A 17,922-nucleotide genomic window follows, 5' to 3' on the forward strand; every position below is an offset into this window, starting at 1 on the left:
CTAAGTGGTATGGCTAAATGCACTTCACCTTTGTTTTATTTTTCGTTTATTATTAACTGTTCACATTCATTTATTTACTTAAAATTGTTTTACAATTTTGCACTGAATCAAAAACATTTGAGTAAAAAAGAAAAAAAAAACACTTTAAAAACTAATCCTTATTTAAAACTAAAACAAGTAAATTCATTGAAATATTCAAAATCATTAGAACGAGTAAACTACGAACTGTATTTTAAGATAAATCCTCCCAGCGTTCTAACTTATTCCGCATGAGTTTTGCACCCACGCAGAGTTGTTGTCATTTCGATGAAAATGTTCAGAAGTTCTTGTGGTGAAAACAGCCGATTCACGAAATTTTCTAGCAGAGCTGGTTCTGTCAGAATCCTGCTAGAACGATAGAACATTTCTGCTAGAATGCTCTAAGAATATCCAGCTCTGTAAGAACTCTGCTAGAATCCTGATAGAACGTCGTGACTGGGAGGTCACTACTGCCTTCACCCGTTGATGCTGGTTGGTTTTGCCTCGATTGCTGACTGAAGCCTGGAGGTGTTGTATTCTCTGCAACTTTTTGTCGCTGATTCAACGGCAATGGTTGCAGATTTGGAACCACTCGAACAGATCCCGCTCCTGGTGACGCCAAAGCAGGAAAATCCACGTCCGTGAATGCTGGTGGTGTTTTGCGATGATTTGGTCGGTGCCTCGTCGTCGCTTGCTGCCGAATTTTCACAAACTCAGCTCGTTTTGGACAGCTCCGATTCTTGGTCGAATGGTCGCCACCGCAATTGAAGCATTTCGCTTCGATGTTCTCGTTGATTGTATCGCAAGCTTATGTTTTGTGCTCACCTCCGCAGGTTGCACAACGACTCTTGATGAAACAGTTTCTTCCACCATGTCCAAACTGCAAACAGTTCGAACACTGCGTCACGTCACGGTGCACTGGACGATAACGTACCCAAGACACGATGATGTTGAAAATTGTTCGAACTGCCTTTAGCTCAGACGGCGTTGTCGATCCTTTCTCGAGATGAACCAGGTACAGTTGATCGCGATACTTGGTGTCCTTGTTATGTCTCGTCATCTTGAAGACTTCAATCACGTCCAACTTAAGAGATTTGAGCTCTTCTTTCAGCACATTCACATCCATGTCGTACATGGGGCGTTTACCTGGATCGTCATTCATGGCTGTAGTATTCAATCTTTGTGTTGTTCAGGAAATCCCGAACGTTACAACTACGTCCTTTCTGGTAGGTAGCAGAATTTTGAGACCATCAGCTCACAAGCGAATGGAAGCTCGTAAAGCACCAGATTTGATAACCCCGGTCAGCCACTTTCGCACCGAATCCGATGACGATGTTTTCACAAAAATGGGTGGCAACTTTTCCCGTCGTTCAAATTCTTACTTCTCGCTCACGTCCACAGGGAGGGTAGCGAACTGGTTTTCAGACGAATTTTGAGCGTCCTTGCTCAAACTGCCTGGCTTTGCAGGTAGCGCTTCGGCATTCTTTAGCTTCTTCAGTACAATTTTTTTTGGTGTGTGGGGGACGCACGTCTGACTCGCTTCTCTGCTAATCGCAGACTGACTCTTTGGTGCCTTCTGTATGCCCAAAGAAGACAAATTAGGCAGCTGTCCAAACAAAAATAATATATGAAAATTCAAAAATCTGAATTTTTGAAGGAATTATTTGATCGATTTGGTGTCTTAGGCAAAGTTGTAGCTAAAAATAAGGACTACAATGAAAAAGGTGATATAGGGTAAAAGAAATTGGTTGATTTTTAATTTTACTTAATGTCACTAAAAGTTGATTTGCAAAAAAAAACACTATTTTTTTCTTTTCTGATATGGTTTAGGAGACATCAGATGCCAATTTTTCGAAAATTTCAAGAGCGGGCAAAATATCGTTGACCGAGTTATGAATGTATGAATTCATATTGGTGTTTCAACAAATTGAAATATTGGTCGCAAAAAAGTTTTCAACTTCATTTTTCTACTACTACAGTGAAATTTTGATAAAGTGCACCGTTTTCAAGTTATTACTATTTTTAGGTATCTTTTTTTTTGGAAATAGTCGCAGTTATTCATTTTTAAAATAAGTGCCCATGTTTGCCTACTTTTGAAAAAAAAATTTTTTTTGAATAGCTGAGAGAACTCTCTATATTTTGATTTTTGAATTTTGTTGATACCACCCTTAGCTGCTGAGATGTGTCAAACAAAGATTAAAAAAACAGGAAAATTAATGTTTCCTTAGTCTCACCCATACAAACCCTCATTTTCAAATGTCGCTTTCTCAGAAACTAATCGTCCGATATTTAATGTTTTATTATGAAACATTCGTGAAATGTTCCGATCTTTTCGAAAACAATATGTTCCATTTTTTAATCAAAAAAAAATTTCAAGAGGGCCAAAAATTCAATATTACGACTTTTTGAAATGTTAATCTAGATTTAAAAAAATTGAGAATATTGTTTTCGAAAAGATCGAAAAATTTCACGAATGTTTCATATTTAAACATTAAATATCGGACGATTAGTTTCTGAGATATTGACATTAAAAAATGATGGGTTGTTTGGGTGAGACTTAGAAAACTTCAATTCTCCTGTTTTTTAATCTTTGCATCACAATATCTCAGCAACTAAGGGTCGTATCAGCATTTCAAAAAAAAAATTTAAGAGGTGGGAATACACAGCCATCAATTTTAAAAAATGAATTATTGCGACTATTTTCAAAAAAAAGTTAACTATAAATGGCTTCAATTTGAGAACGGTGCCTCTTATCAAAATTGCACCAAGGTACTTTTTGATTGGAAATTTAATTTTGCATCAAAAAATGAAGTTGATTTTTTTTTGACCAAGAATCCGATTTTCTTAAAAAAATCAGTACTGATTAAAAACTTCATTACTCGGTCAAAGATTTTTTGCACAACCTTGAAATTTCTGAAAATTTGGCATTTGATGTCCTCTAAAACATATTAAAAAATGAAAAAAAATAGTATTTTTTTTTTTGCAAATCAAGTTTAAGTGCCAAAAAGTAAAATGAAAAATCCCAAAAAAATTTAACCGTGTATCATTTTTTCAGTGTAGTCCATATCCATAACTACAACTTTGCCGAAGACACAAAATCGATCAAAAAATTCCTTCAAGAGGTACAGATTTTTGAATTTTCATACATCATTTTTGTATGGACAGCTGCCAAATTTGTATGGAAAATTATATGGACAAACAAATTATGCAAAATGGTTTCTTTGGGCATACCGATGGCACCAAAAAAGTTTCAGCTGGATTAGAAAATGCAAGAAAATATTAAATGACTGAAATTTCAAAGTATTGTTCTTCTGTAAAGAAGACTGTAAAATAAGTAATAAAAACTATGAAATTATCACATAAAGTGGTTCAAATCATGGGTTTACTGTGTCTCAAGCCTATTACATTTCCATAAGAGTTTAAATGAGGCTTTTTTTTAGAATTTTGGCAATTTATGCTCACCACAATGTTCCTACTCGATAAACAAATCATTGAATAATTTCCCAGTACTATTATATGGGTAGCTTCCAAATTTATGAAGAAATCAATGATGCAAAATTGTTCTCAGAACAGCTCTACTTCAATCTATAAGATAATATCAATAAGAGTTAACCTTTTCAACATGACTCGAATTAAACCAACGAGCTACATACGGAAGCCAAAAACGAACAAAATAAACTTTCCAAGAAGCCCCAACATCAACAATCAAATTTGCATGCGTTTCAGTGTAAGGCAGGAATTCAAATCGCACAATTTTCCACCGAATCAATTTAGTGATATACGATGGCCACTTACCACGAATCCCCTGACCACCAAACAGACCCAGCTCCGATGAGGTCACCGGCTGCGAGCAACTCGACAGCCACAGCAGCAGCAGCACCAGCAGCATTGGCAGCCGGCCGAACCACCTGTAAGAGGAGGGAAAGGAAGAAGATGTTGATGCAAAATTAGTGTGAATTTGTTGATTTAAAATTAGATTGGGTAGACATAATCAACACAGGTCTGAGAAAACAAAAGCTGGCAATTAGGGAGAGTAACTGTTATTGATTGTTTATAATGAATTTTGGGTAGTTTTTATGGAAATTGTTTTTCAAACATTGCAGTTGTAAGTAAAATATAAAATTTTGTAGTATATTGTCTAATTGATGTTTCCAAATGTGCTCCCATTGTTTGACAATCTCTGTGCAATCATTTAGAACTAATGACTTAAAATAATGTCTTTATGATGGTCACAGAAGTCTCTTCTTCTTTATTGACATGTCGGTGGAACTGTTGACACAGTTCAATGTTTTTGAAATTTGATTTGATGAAAGATCATGATAGCAAAATTGTAACTTGGTTGTTATCACGAGCATGGGTAAATAACAAGGGAATTGCGTAATAATACCTTTCTCTGGTATCGATACCAAATTTTGGTATTCCTGGACCCTTTAAAATTTGTCTTAAGGATTATGCAAGAGCAAAATATGGTATCATACCAATTTAAGGTATTGTTTTAATATTGCAAAATTGCAACATTTGTCAATGGTCGAACACCACATTTTGGTATTCTTTTGGTATTACAGTATTTTATTAAATTCCTCTGAAACTATGGGAAAATTTTGACCAATTTTGACAAAATAATTAATTTTGCGCTAAAATGATGTCTCAAAGCGAATGCTTTCATTGAAAACCGGAAATTTCAAACTTGATTTTAAACATTTTTGATATACCCCCTATAGAAATTACTTGAAACTGTTCTTTCTAAAAAAAAAAATCTAAGTCATGATGGCACATTTTGGTATTATTTTGGTATTGAAAGGTTTCATCAATTTTCTCTGAAAGTATGGAAATTTTTTAAATTTTTTGATGAGATAATTAATTTTGCGCTAAAAGGACTTGAAACCCAAAAATGTTAAAGCTGATTTAATTTTTTTTTGTGATATACCCACTAATATTTTTTTCAAAACACGTTGAAATTTCTCTAAGTCGGGATAACCAAATACTTTGAAAAACGAGTCAATCAACAGATTATTGAATTTTGGTAAATTTCAATCCAGTTTCATTTTAATAATACTTATTTTTCAAACTTGTTATTTTTCAGAGCCTTCAAGAACTTCAAGCACAAGCCGTTCATCAATGACAAATGCATTCGATGTGGTGAAGAATATCACTAAGAACAACATGGAATCATCAGGTGAGTAGATTTGGCTGTTGCATATGGATCATTTCCGTTTTTTCACTAGCTGCAACTGTTGCACGAAAAATGGTATGAAAATACAAAATTTTGGTATTACTTGGGCAAATAACAGCGACCAAAATGTGCTCTTGGTTGCCCAGTAATAGATGGTAAAATACCATCAAATCATACCAAAATCATGTTTGTGGAAGACCACAGGAATACCAAAATATGACTTTCCAAGGGCTCGGGAATACCTAAAATTGATACTATTGCAATACCAAGTTTTGGTATTCAAGCAATGTTAAAAAATCCAGAAGACCTCAAGTTGGTATTGAAATGATTTTATTTTGTGGTATTATTTTACCTTTGGAATAACATGGTTTGGTATTTGGTACATACAAGATTTTGGTATGATTTCATGGTATTTTACCATCTATTACTGGGCAACCAAGAGCACATTTTGGTCGCTGTTATTTGCCCAAGTAATACCAAAATTTGGTATTCCCGTGTTATTTACCCCTGCTCGGGATATAATGGTACACCATTTTTTTTAAATAAAAAAACGCCAAGGGTTTTCCAGCATCAAAGATTACTGACCAGTCTGAATGGAATTATCAGGAATACTGGAAATATGTCACGGATCACTTTGATTTCCCAGAATAACTTGGGATTACCAGAAACCACACGGAATTGCTCAAACTTACTTAAAAATTACTTGGAATTACTGCCTAGCATCCATCAAATTGAAAAAAAGTCTTATGAATTGGATCGACTGACAGCTGTCAAACGCACAAAACCACGTGCTTGGAAATAGTGCGTCCATCCTGGAAATGTCTGTATTTTGTACCGGGAACTCCCGGAATAGAAAAAAATCATGTTTTGGTCTGGAAATTCAGATTGGGTTGTGGAAATAGATAAACAGTTGAATAATTAGGGCTCGATAAGAAATTTATAGCATAAAAAAATATTGGCAATCATTTAGCTAATAAGGGAAAATTGTCACTTTTAAATTTGATTGCTTGTTTTTCACATTTTCTGCAGTAGAATGACACCATTATCATTTAAATTGTAAAAAAAATGCGCAGAGGCATAGTCTGGGACACTACAAAAATTACTGCATACTTCTTTTTACCTTAAATATAAGAAATGTTAGTAAAAAAAAGGCAAAAAACATTATTGAAAACATTGGCAAAGTCAAATAAAACAAGTCAAACTTCCAACGCTAAAATTTTCGAAACTTCAAGAGTTCTTCTTTCCAATGCTTTTTGAAGATAAAAATTGGTTAAAAATGATTTTTTTTTTCGATTTTTCAGATCGAAGCCCGTCTAGAAGCGGGGTTTAGGTTGTAGGGGGAACACAATACAATTTGTACACCGATGTTTAAATTATTTGCTCTCCAATCTCCTATATCTATTCAACGAAACTGATGAATAGTCACAAATTCCTTAGGTAATATCACCATCTTTTTTTGTCTGTGCGGTTAGCGTTTGTGAGTTGAAGATAATTTGTATTTTTTTTAATATAAAATATAAAATTCTGATTTAAAAAAACTACTATCATTTTTGTTATTCGCTTGTTGATTTTTAACATTTAAAGAAATGAAATTATTAAAGGTTTATTAGTCATGTGATAAACAATAAATGATAAAAAAAATATATTTAATAAAGACTTATTTTATTTGAAATACGTTGAAATAAAAATTGTAGAGCATTTCATTTCATTTAATTTTATTAGGTTGCTTTAACAATTACATTGGTGCAGTTGTTATCTTGAGCTGAGATATGGACTACCTTTCAACAGCTGATTTGTTCAAAATGGGGAGAGAGTTTACTGGTACTAAGGAGAACGAATTAGACAGAGAAGGAAAAAAAATTGCAAAAATAACCTTCAAAATAGCTAATAATTGTAGAGCATTTAAAATCAAAAGCACAAAAAAGAACTTTTTTTTATATTTCTGATAAGATATCTGAAATTGTTTAATTCTTAATAAGATTGAAGTATAGATTATCACCAATTCATAGTATTTTTATGATTTTAAGCTTGAAAACTTAAAAAATACAATAAAAACATAGATTTTATGACTTTTTCAAATAATCCCGGAATTAAAAAAAAAACATGTTTCCCGTTTTCCGGAAAATTCAAAACCCGGGAAAATTTGACGTTCCTACATTTAGATTTCAGTTTTACATTTAAAGGTGACATTTCCAATACTTTCCATAAACGCATTTTTTCATAAAATCGTAACTTGACAAAAAACAAAACTTGCAACATGTGCTAAAAAGATGGCATTTTTTGTTCATAAAAACACATAACAAAATAAACATCGAAGGTATTTAAATTTGTTAAACATGACTTTTGTTTTTTTATCACAAAAGTATTTTTTTTCATCGCGTAACTATTTTTTTAGAGTATTCCTTATCACCTATAACAACTCTAGGTACAGGTTTTCGAAAGTTTTCGTTGCATTTTTCTATGGGCAGCACCCAAATTTGTATGGATGCTTGTATGAAGAAACTAATGATGCAAAATGACTTATTTATACAATAAGTACTGTATAAGTACTAATAAGTTTTGGCATTTGATCTTATGTCTTTTGACTTCTTGGCTTTCGATCATTATTCCTATCGACCTTGAGTCTGTCGAGCTTTTTTTCACATTATAACGAATGGCTGGACAGATTTTAAATATTTTTAAGGGGTTACAAACATGTAGAAAATCGCAAAATTTCATATTACAGAAAATTTATTGAATCCACTTAAAAGGTTGATTTTCAATCACTTCTGAATGTTTCATGAAGATATTACATGGTTAAGCTGAGTTAGAGACGATTTTAAGCTCAACATTTTGTCGTTCGCAAAGCGGACTGTCAAACTTTCTGAGCGTTTTTCTCGAAACACAGAGTTGATTTACGGGTGCCACGATATCTCGAGATGGGATGAACCAAATTGGCTAACATTTGGGGTGAAGACTCTCAAGACATATCCCGTGTGCCTGACGAAGTCCGATTTTGAAATTATGCTTTTTTTAAAAATACAAAAATTAAAAACTGAGGAATTTTTATATGAAAAACACAAAAATATTTTTATCTTTTTTTAAATAAGTTTTTTGAAAATCGGCTTTCGTCATGCACACAGGACCGGTTTAACGAGTCTTCACCAAATTTTTGAGCCGATTTGGTCAAGGCAGTGTGGAGATATCGTGGCACCCGTTTTTGGAAACTGATAACTTCAAATAGCTATATCTCGGCATTTATACAACCAAATGTTTTCAAATTTGTTTTGATAATAGATGAAAATGTATAATTTAATGCCCTGATAACAGATTTTAAATAAAATTAAGTGTGTGCTCACACCAACCTCTGACTTTTTTGTCGATTTACATGTATGTAACCCCTTTAAAGAAAAATGTGATTTATTTTACATTTGAAAATAGCGAGAAAACTGCGTTGATCGAAAGCATATTTTTTGACTTTCTAGCGATATGATCAAAACAGTTGAAAATTTATCAATGTTCGAAAATCAACAGAAAGTTTATTATCAAACCTCAAAAAGATACATTTCCCTCGGGGGAGGAAATAGCACGAATTGAACCATCACCATTCTTACTCTGCCATTCATCCAGCCAGCTAGCAAATTGGTGTGTGCTTTAGGGGTAATAAAATTTATTTTTCAATTTAGCTTACCCCCAGAGCCAGTTTGCTCTGGGTTGGACGGCCATGTGTCTGGTGTGTGTGCGGTTTGGCTGCTGCCGGTCGGGTGAAGATTTAGCGAATATGGGCGAAAACTTTTGCCATTCGGCGTCGTTCATCGTGGCATATTTTGTAGGGTAGGCGGACTTATTGTGGGCAAGGTTTCAACCGAATATTCTTAAGAAAATTTATGTTACAAAAGTCTGTTGAAAATTGATTAATTAGCTTAAACATATGCGAATGAATAAAAAATCTTACATTTCTCACTACCAAACGACCAATGCGTCACGTACGTCGTTGGTTACAGATGTGGTCCACAAAGTTCTTCCATCCCAAAAAAGACGCCCAGGGACAGGATCGAAATGGTTAAATTATGAAAATGGGACTTATGTCAAGGCCGTTAGGGCCGACAAAGACTATACGCCATCCCCACCTCGGGGCATAAAAGTTCTGTTCGCCCGAAGAATAAGGTGTTCTTTGGTGTCGAATTTATTCAAATTGAATAGCATAGCAACACGACGCACCCCTTGCTCAAATTTGAAGGTTGAAAATTGATAAATTTGGTCGGGGAAACTTATCTGGTAATGGGATTTGGACGAAATGGGCGCAAATTTTGCGCTCCTCAGCCATGTGGAATAGAAACATAAATTTTCATTAGAAAAGGCAGCTGGCGGTGGTGGCGGCGCCAAACGCGTTGATGAGAAACATTTTCGAGAAGTTTAGCTGATAATTTATGAGTGGAAACATCAAGCTCATTGCGTATGGAGTTCGACTAATGGCAGAAGAACTTTGATGATGAGATAAGACGCTGAACGCATTTGTTACATTTGGAAACGTTAAGTAAATATTTTTATTCTGCTTAAAAATGTTTAGAAAGTTTCTTGAAAGTATATTTTTTTATATTTTTCTTCATTAATTACCACAACAAAGAAATCCCTTTCGAACAAAAGGTAGCTGATTGTACCTTCCACAATCACTAACATCCGCTCAATTACAAAAGATCATTCGCCGAACTCAACAGGCAAACATTGCCAAAAATCTCCCCCAAAAAAAGCTGCCTTGATCCCGCCTAATTGAAATTCATTGCCACGCGCGCTGCGTCCCCAAATTGACAGAAGCTCACTCACTTTTGCACGAAATGTCAGCCCCACTTCTCTTTGCGTGCCGACTGTCAAGTGAGTTTCTAGTGCAAACAAAGATCATGTGTCAGAGATCAATCGCCGTCATGTCAACGGACGAATCTTCTCACACGGGCTTAAACCAGCCGAGCAAAAGAGCCCACACAATTTTGTGGTGCAGCAGCAGCACTTGGGCAAGCAATTTGGGTGGAGAACAGTGCAAACACTCGCGGCGAACCCCTCGTGGGGTCGTGGGGCTTGTAAAAATAGTCCACGACAGTGATGGTAAATGGGGGGAAAAAATGTGAAGAGATGTCTCAATTAAAAGCACTTAAGTGGAGGTGTGCTTTGGGGTGAACTAAGCAAATTTATTGTGCAATTCTGGGTTAACCCGTTGAATTTGTCAAGTACGTGGAGATGTTTGGAGTTTCATCAACTGTTGTTGTCTTGATATTTTTTAACGGAATAGTCAATTCTCGGAACTAATTTTGAATTTACTTGTTGTAAAAATAGTTAAAACATTTGGTCAATGTTTGAAACATCATCATTTGTAACAAAAAAGTGAATTTGAACAATTCTCAGCGAAGTTAGCAAATTTCGTGTATTTTTATTTTTTGTATTTTTTTTTATTTGGCTGGAACTTTGTGGGGGCCTTCCCTATAACCATCATTTAGAACAAAATTTTTCATTAGGCCCAGGGTGGCCACTCAAACTCCATTTTCAAATTCCCGACTTTTTCCCGACTTTTATCCAGACTTTTCCAGAATGCTCTAATAATAGGCATTTGTTATCTAAAGAATGATTTGAAACAAAAATACTTTCTATAAAAAAGTCAATATAACCGAAAAAAAATTCTTAATGAATTTAAACCCAAATAAAGGCATTTTTTGTAATTACAGAAATTAAACAAGAAATAAAAACAACTTCAAAAATTGAATTTCATTATTATGGTTCAGAGTAGAAACACAAACAATTAGTCTTTGAAAATATAATCGAAAGTTCAACAATACTTAAAACTTCCATGTTATTTTTTAAATTGGCAAACGTATAGTTTTTGATACTTCGTTTTAACTGGAAATGACAAAAAGTTAAAGATAACTGAACTTAAATCTCGATCCTATTTTTTTAAAACTTCATCATCATTTTAAATCAAAGAATGATTCAAACATAATTGCTGTTATTATTCATTCAAAGGATTTAAAACAATGTCAAGGAATTCATAAAAAAATGTTTTTAACAAGTTCCCTTTTTAATTTTGTAATTTTTGATATTGAGCAATTCCAGCTCAAATCAGGATTTTTTCTGGTACTTTTGTACCCGACCCTTTCCGATTTCAATGAAACTTTGTAGACATGTTATCCTAGGCCTATATAATTTATTTTTGTGTATATGGAGCCAATAGTACTCGAGAATAACATTTGAGGAGGGCGTAAGGTATTTAAATATTTTAGTTTTTTGCATTTTAAAAATTACTGTATCTCGAAGCCGTTGCATCGTATCAAAAAGTGGTCAAAGACAAACTTGTAGGAAATTGGACGGGCTTTCTGATAAAAATACACTGAAACAAAAATACACGCCACTTTTATGTCATTTTTCAATTTTTAAGTTTAAAAGTTAAATTTGAAGGTGATGTCACGATTTTTTTTCGCTCTAAATTTTTGAGGAAATACCCTAAGATGTTACCAAAAGACTGACGAAATATGCAGGATGGTATGTCTCTCCTAAAAAATACAAAAATCATTTACTAAAACTGTTTTTTTTGAAAAGTGGTCTAAACGTCAAAATTTTTAAAAACCGGTAGTGGGAATCGATTTACCAGATAATTTTACTTAATAGTCTCAATATTGACCATTGTCCTATGTCCAATCTTTGGGAAGATACAACGGTTTTAAAAATAAAAATGTTGAAAAAACGGGATTTTTGGTGGTTTTTGGCATTTCTATATGACAGACTTGGTTTTTCAGTCTCGTAAATATTTTTACCGGAAAGCTCATCAATTTCCCATAAGTTTGCCATGTCAAGTTTCATTAAAATTGGAGAGGGTCGGGTACAAAAGTATCAGAAAAATTCCTGATTTGAGCTGGAATTGCTCTTTTGAATTTTCTAATCAATGATAATTTATCTAGTGGTCAGTATTTAACTGTTTCTTTTTTCAATGGAAATTCAGTTTGATATGATTGTATGTTTTCCCACTTTTTTTAAGCAAAATGTTTAATAAGACAATTTTTTTTTAGACAATTTTTCAATTACTCAAAATTTTTTAATTTTTTTTTGCAATTTCAAAATTTACTTTATGTTTTAAAAACTTTTTTTTTAATTTTGGATTTTATGCGATAATTAAGTTTTCAAAAAAATGAAAATCAAGCTTTATCTATGGTAGGTAATGTACCCATACTCACAAAAAAAAGTTCAAGGGCAATATTTGGAAAAAAAACATATTTGAAATTACATAATGACTTAAGTTAAACAATCAATAATATTTACAAAAAAAAACCATTGCCACATGGGTAATTCTCCGCCAACTCACACAGCAGTTGCCCCGACCCCTCTTCGATTTGCGTGAAACTTTGTCCTAAGGGGTAACTTTTGTCCCTGATCACGAATCCAAGGTCCGTTTTTTGATATCTCGTGACGGAGGGGCGGTACGACCCCTTCCATTTTGAACTTGCGAAAAAAGAGGTATTTTTCAATAATTTGCAGCCTGAAACGGTGATGAGATAGAAATTTGGTGTCAAAGGGACTTTAGTGTAAAATTAGACGCCCAATTTGATGGCGTACTCAGAATTCCGAATAAACGTATTTTTCATCGAAAAAAACACTAAAAAAGTTTTAAAAATTCTCCCATTTTCCGTTACTCGACTGTAAAAATTTTTGGAACATGTTATTTTATGGGAAATTTAATGTACTTTTTGAATCTACATTGACCCAGAAGGGTCATTTTTTCATTTAGAACACAATTTTTCATTTTAAAATTTCGTGTTTTTTCTAACTTTGCAGGGTTATTTTTTAGAGTGTAACAATGTTGTACAAAGTTGTAGAGCAGACAATTACAAAAATTTTGATATATAGACATAAGGGGTTTGCTTACAAACATCACGAGTTATCGCGATTTTACGAAAAAAAGTTTTGAAAAAGTTGGTCGTCATCGATCATGGCCATTCATGGTCACCCGCGACAGATACGGACGACAAAACAAAGAGAAACGCAAAAAGTAACTTTTTCAATACTTTTTTTTCGTAAAATCGCGATAACTCGTGATGTTTATAAGCAAACCCCTTATGTCTATATATCAAAATTTTTGTAATTGTCTGCTCTACAACTTTGTACAACATTGTTACACTCTAAAAAATAACCCTGCAAAGTTAGAAAAACACGAAATTTTAAAATGAAAAATTTTGTTCTAAATGAAAAAATGACCCTTCTGGGACAATGTAGATTCGAAAAGTACATTAAATTTCTCATAAAATGATATGTTCCAAAATTTTTTACAGTCGAGTAACGGAAAATGGGAGAATTTTTAAAACTTTTTAGTGTTTTTTTTCGATGAAAAATACGTTTATTCGGAATTCTGAGTACGCCATCAAATTGGGCGTCTAATTTTACACTAAAGTCCCTTTGACACCAAATTTCTATCTCATCACCGTTTCAGGCTGCAAATTATTGAAAAATACCTCTTTTTTCGCAAGTTCAAAAATGGAAGGGGTCGTACCGCCCCTCCGTCACGAGATATCAAAAAACGGACCTTGGATTCGTGATCAGGGACAAAAGTTACCCCTTAGGACAAAGTTTCACGCAAATCGAAGAGGGGTCGGGGCAACTTTTCCCGATTTCGTGTGAGTTGGTAGAGAATTACCCACATTCAATTTGGAATCTGTTTTCAAATATTCAATTTATGTGACAAAATTAAATAGAATCTATTAGGCTTTATTTTTATATTAGTTTATCCTCTTGTTTAATTGACAAACAATAATAGCGATCATTTGATTCATAGAAAAACATTTTGAAAATCTGTGTCAAAGACCCCAATATTCATTAAGATTTTGAACGTCTTAGACAGCTTTTCCATACTCAAATATATTGAAATAGTTAAAAGAACCTTAAATTTAAAGAAAGTTACTAAAGCAGAAATGAGTGACTTCAATTTGAAAATTGTTCAAAAGTTAAAAAATAATTTTCAAACAAGTATGCTCAGAATTCGCGACTTTTCCCGACTTTTTGACAAAAAATCACAAATCCCCGACTTTTTCCCGATTTTTTGCGGATTTTGGCGAATTCCCGACTTTTTCCCGACTTTCCCGATTTCCCGACTTGAGTGGCCACCCTGCCCATTAGGCCATTTTGTACAATTTGTTCAAAGATCCTTACATTGGCAGCTGTCATGGCAGTTGTTTGCATCTTTTGAACGATTTTTCTGATCGATTTGGTGTTTTTGGCAAGTGTTAATGAGGTTTAAACTTTTGTTTACAATAAAATCAATTAAGGGCCATCAATAAACTATGTAGGCACTTTTTTTGAAATCAAGAACCCCACCTCCCTCCTCGCTAAATGCATTTTGAAAAAAAAAATGTTTGTATGGACCCTTATATAAGTACAAACAAAAATCTTGCCGCTAAAAAGTGCAGTTTTTTTAATTTGCATCCGAAATTCTTATAAATTTGTAATCCAATCCAATCCAATCCAATCCAATCCAATCCAATCCAATCCAATCCAATCCAATCCAATCCAATCCAATCCAATCCAATCCAATCCAATCCAATCCAATCCAATACTATTTAAAATACTAAAAATGGAAAACTGTAAAAACTAATTGTAAGAAAAGTAAAGCGTAAAAAAAATTGCTTAAAATAAATAAAGAATAATCAAAATAAATTGGAAAGTGAATAGTACAAGCGAAACTTCCCAACATTTTCCAAGAATAATATAAGATTGCCACTAAAATTCTCCGAAAAAATCACACCCTACAAAGTAATTTAGGTCCTCATATTCATCAGGCAAATTGCCGGCGCCACAAACAGTTCGTCACTTGAACCCTTCAGTAATCAAGATCGTGGCCGAGAGATCCATCTCGGAGTCATTGCTTTGCGTTGTTATTGTTATTGTTGTTGTTATTTCTTCATCAAGGGTTTGTCTGTTTTGGTTGACGAGACTTGACGAGTGAGTCACTTAAGGTTCACCCGTGCTCTACTCTACTCAACTCAAGGGATGACACTTAACTGGGGCTTAATTGAGTTGCGTTGATTGTTTTCAGTATCGTTAATTGTTTGTTGTTGGACTTCATTAAAAAAATTAATGAAAGCCTCACTAAATTATACAAAAATACTTTCCAAATAAAATCTCCTCAAATTAAAAACTCATCCTTTAATTTAAAGCTATTTCCATTAAAAGAGATATGCTCACTTCATATCATCCAACTGAAAGTTCACCGTATGCCGCACAATTCATCATCAATCATCCAGCAAGCACTTCAGAGTGCATCTTCATCAAGGCTTTATGACATTCCCTGGCTGATCCCTGGGAACGAGCTCCAGGTCACTGCCCTTGACACCGACCACCCATCGAATCACCCACCCACGCACCCAGATCACGGATCCTAATTATGACTAATTTGCTAAATGTCGTGGTGTTTGCACACGCGTGAAAGCCCATTTCATTATGTGCCAAAGCCACAAGTCACTGTGTTTGTGCCATTCCAGCCGGAACAGTTTCCATAAATCAACTCCGGCCCGGCTCCAGATATTCCAGGTCGCTCGGAGAGGTTGAAAGATCAACAATTGGCGTCTTTCCATAAATGATGCTTCTCAAAATCATCTTTGAAACAATATCTGAAATAACTTCATTAAAATATTAGCTTATGGATCGACAAGCAAACTGAAGTTGTTGAAAACGCTACGTCATTTTTGAACGAACATTAATCCCCAACCCGTTGCACCGTGTCTTCATCACCGTCGGATTGATTTAATTCCGTCCACATAGAGGGGGGTTGCGAGGTGCGTCACGGAGTTCAGCGTGTGGAGTCTGAGCCAGTCGCCGGATCATCATCGTCGGAAAGCGAGGAAGGAAACAAATTATGTCACGACGCCGAACCGTTTAGTCAACCTCGAGGTTTATGTGTTTATCCTAGGGTCCTCTGAGGGGGCTCTCATATCTTCCTTCTTGTTTCTTGATTTGCTGCACAAGCTCACGGGGAGCGGGGGAGATCGGGCGGGAAATTCCAACGTATATGACGGTGAGATTGCTTCGAGGTTCGTTGTGGGGAAAACTAGGAAATTTGGTGGACAGAAATTGAGAAAACTTGCTTTGAAAACAAACAAAAACCATTGGATAATTTTTCGGAATAGATTATTGACTCTTGGTAAATTATCACAAAAGAAGAGAAAATATTATTTCAAATTCAATCTTGATGTTGATTTGTCTTAGATAACAAAAACAGTTGAAGTTTATTTGAAATTTGTAATCTGTTTCAAATCTATTTTGGATAATAGTCTCGATCTCGTAGGTGGACCAGAATTATTTTGTCCAGAATTTTGAATTTGCCAAATATTAAAGTAGTATACAATAATGCTATTTTCCCCTCATTTGATGGAGAAATTTTAAAGGTTGCTGCTGAGCAATTCTCTACCATAACCGGAAATGGATTTTTTTTTAATTTTTTGATTTGGCTCAAACCTTGAGGGGCCTTCTTTATGACCAAAAAAGCTATTTTGTGTTATTGGTTCACCCATACAAGTCTCCATACAAATTTGAGTGAATTTTCTGAACAATTTGGTGTCTTCGGAAAAGTTGTAGGTATTCTTGAAGACAATTAAGAAAAAAAATAGGTACACGGAAAAAAATTGAAGATTTTTTATTCAAATTTTTTTCACAATAACTCAATTTCCCAAAATACATATTTTTTTGATTTTCGAGATTTTTTGATATGTTTTAGAGGACAAAAATACAAAAATAGAAACAAATAGAAACATGGTCAACAAATCTGCCATCGAGTTATGAATTAAAAAAAAAATGATTTTTGGAAAAAATCGAAATTTCATGCAAAAAAAAAAATGGCTGACAGTGTATATTACACCCATTTAAAATGCTAGTCTTGATTTAAAAAAATCGAATTAAATTCGGAAAATTTCAAAAATGTGTTATGTTTTATTATTGAAAATCGGACCAATAGTTGCTGAGATATCGACATTAGAAAATGGTGGGCTGTTTGGGTGAGACTTCGAAAACTTCAATTTTCCTGTTTCTATTTCTTTAAGCCGCTGTATCTCAGCAACCACACTGAAAAAAACCAATTCTCGAAATCGTGAATTAAATTCTCGAATGCGAGAACCACGAAGGAATATATTCACGTTTATGGTGCAAATGCACCATACTCATGAATGAATTCCTTCGTGGTTCTCACATTCGTGAACTTAATTCACGATTACGAGAATTGATTTTTTTCTGTGCAGAGGTCCAATCTTTAATGTCTCTTAGACAATTTTATAGCAAATTTTCTGAACTTTAAAAAAAAATATTTTCAAAAATGGTCACTATTTTTAAAAATTAGAAAAAAATAAAATTTCAAATATTTCGCTAAAATCAAACTTTCGGTGGCTCTATCTTGAAAACAAAGCCCTTTATCAAAAAATCTGTACAGTTTTTTTTCGATTGCAAATTCAATTTTACATAAAAAATTCAGGGTATTTTTTTTTGTATAATTTTTTTTGTAAGATTTTTTGACCATGTTTCTCTATAGCGGATTTTTTTTCCCTAAAACATATCAAAAAATCTCGATAATCAAAAAATATGTATTTTGGGAAATTGAGTTATTTGTAAAAAAAAGTTGATTAAAAATCTGCAATTTTTTTTCCGTATACCTATTTTTTCTCAAAAGTCCTCAACAATACCTACAACTTTGCCGAAGACACCAAATTGATCAGAAAATTCACTCGTAAAGTTACAGC

General features: G+C 33.9%; 1 protein-coding gene across 12 annotated transcripts in view; it reads right to left on the minus strand.

The window, feature by feature from the left end:
• The window catches only part of LOC6053082 (collagen alpha-1(XVIII) chain), a 590,709-nt gene that overhangs the window by 373,189 nt on the left and 199,598 nt on the right, over positions 1-17,922 (minus strand). For all 12 annotated transcript variants that reach the window (XM_038260484.1, XM_038260490.1, XM_038260480.1 and 9 more), the window contains exon 4: positions 3,814-3,926. In XM_038260484.1, coding sequence (XP_038116412.1) covers positions 3,814-3,926 — 113 coding nt within the window. The remainder of the gene's footprint in view (positions 1-3,813; positions 3,927-17,922) is intronic.

This window comes from Culex quinquefasciatus, chromosome 3 (assembly GCF_015732765.1).
Source record: "Culex quinquefasciatus strain JHB chromosome 3, VPISU_Cqui_1.0_pri_paternal, whole genome shotgun sequence".
Lineage (NCBI taxonomy): Eukaryota > Metazoa > Arthropoda > Insecta > Diptera > Culicidae > Culex > Culex quinquefasciatus.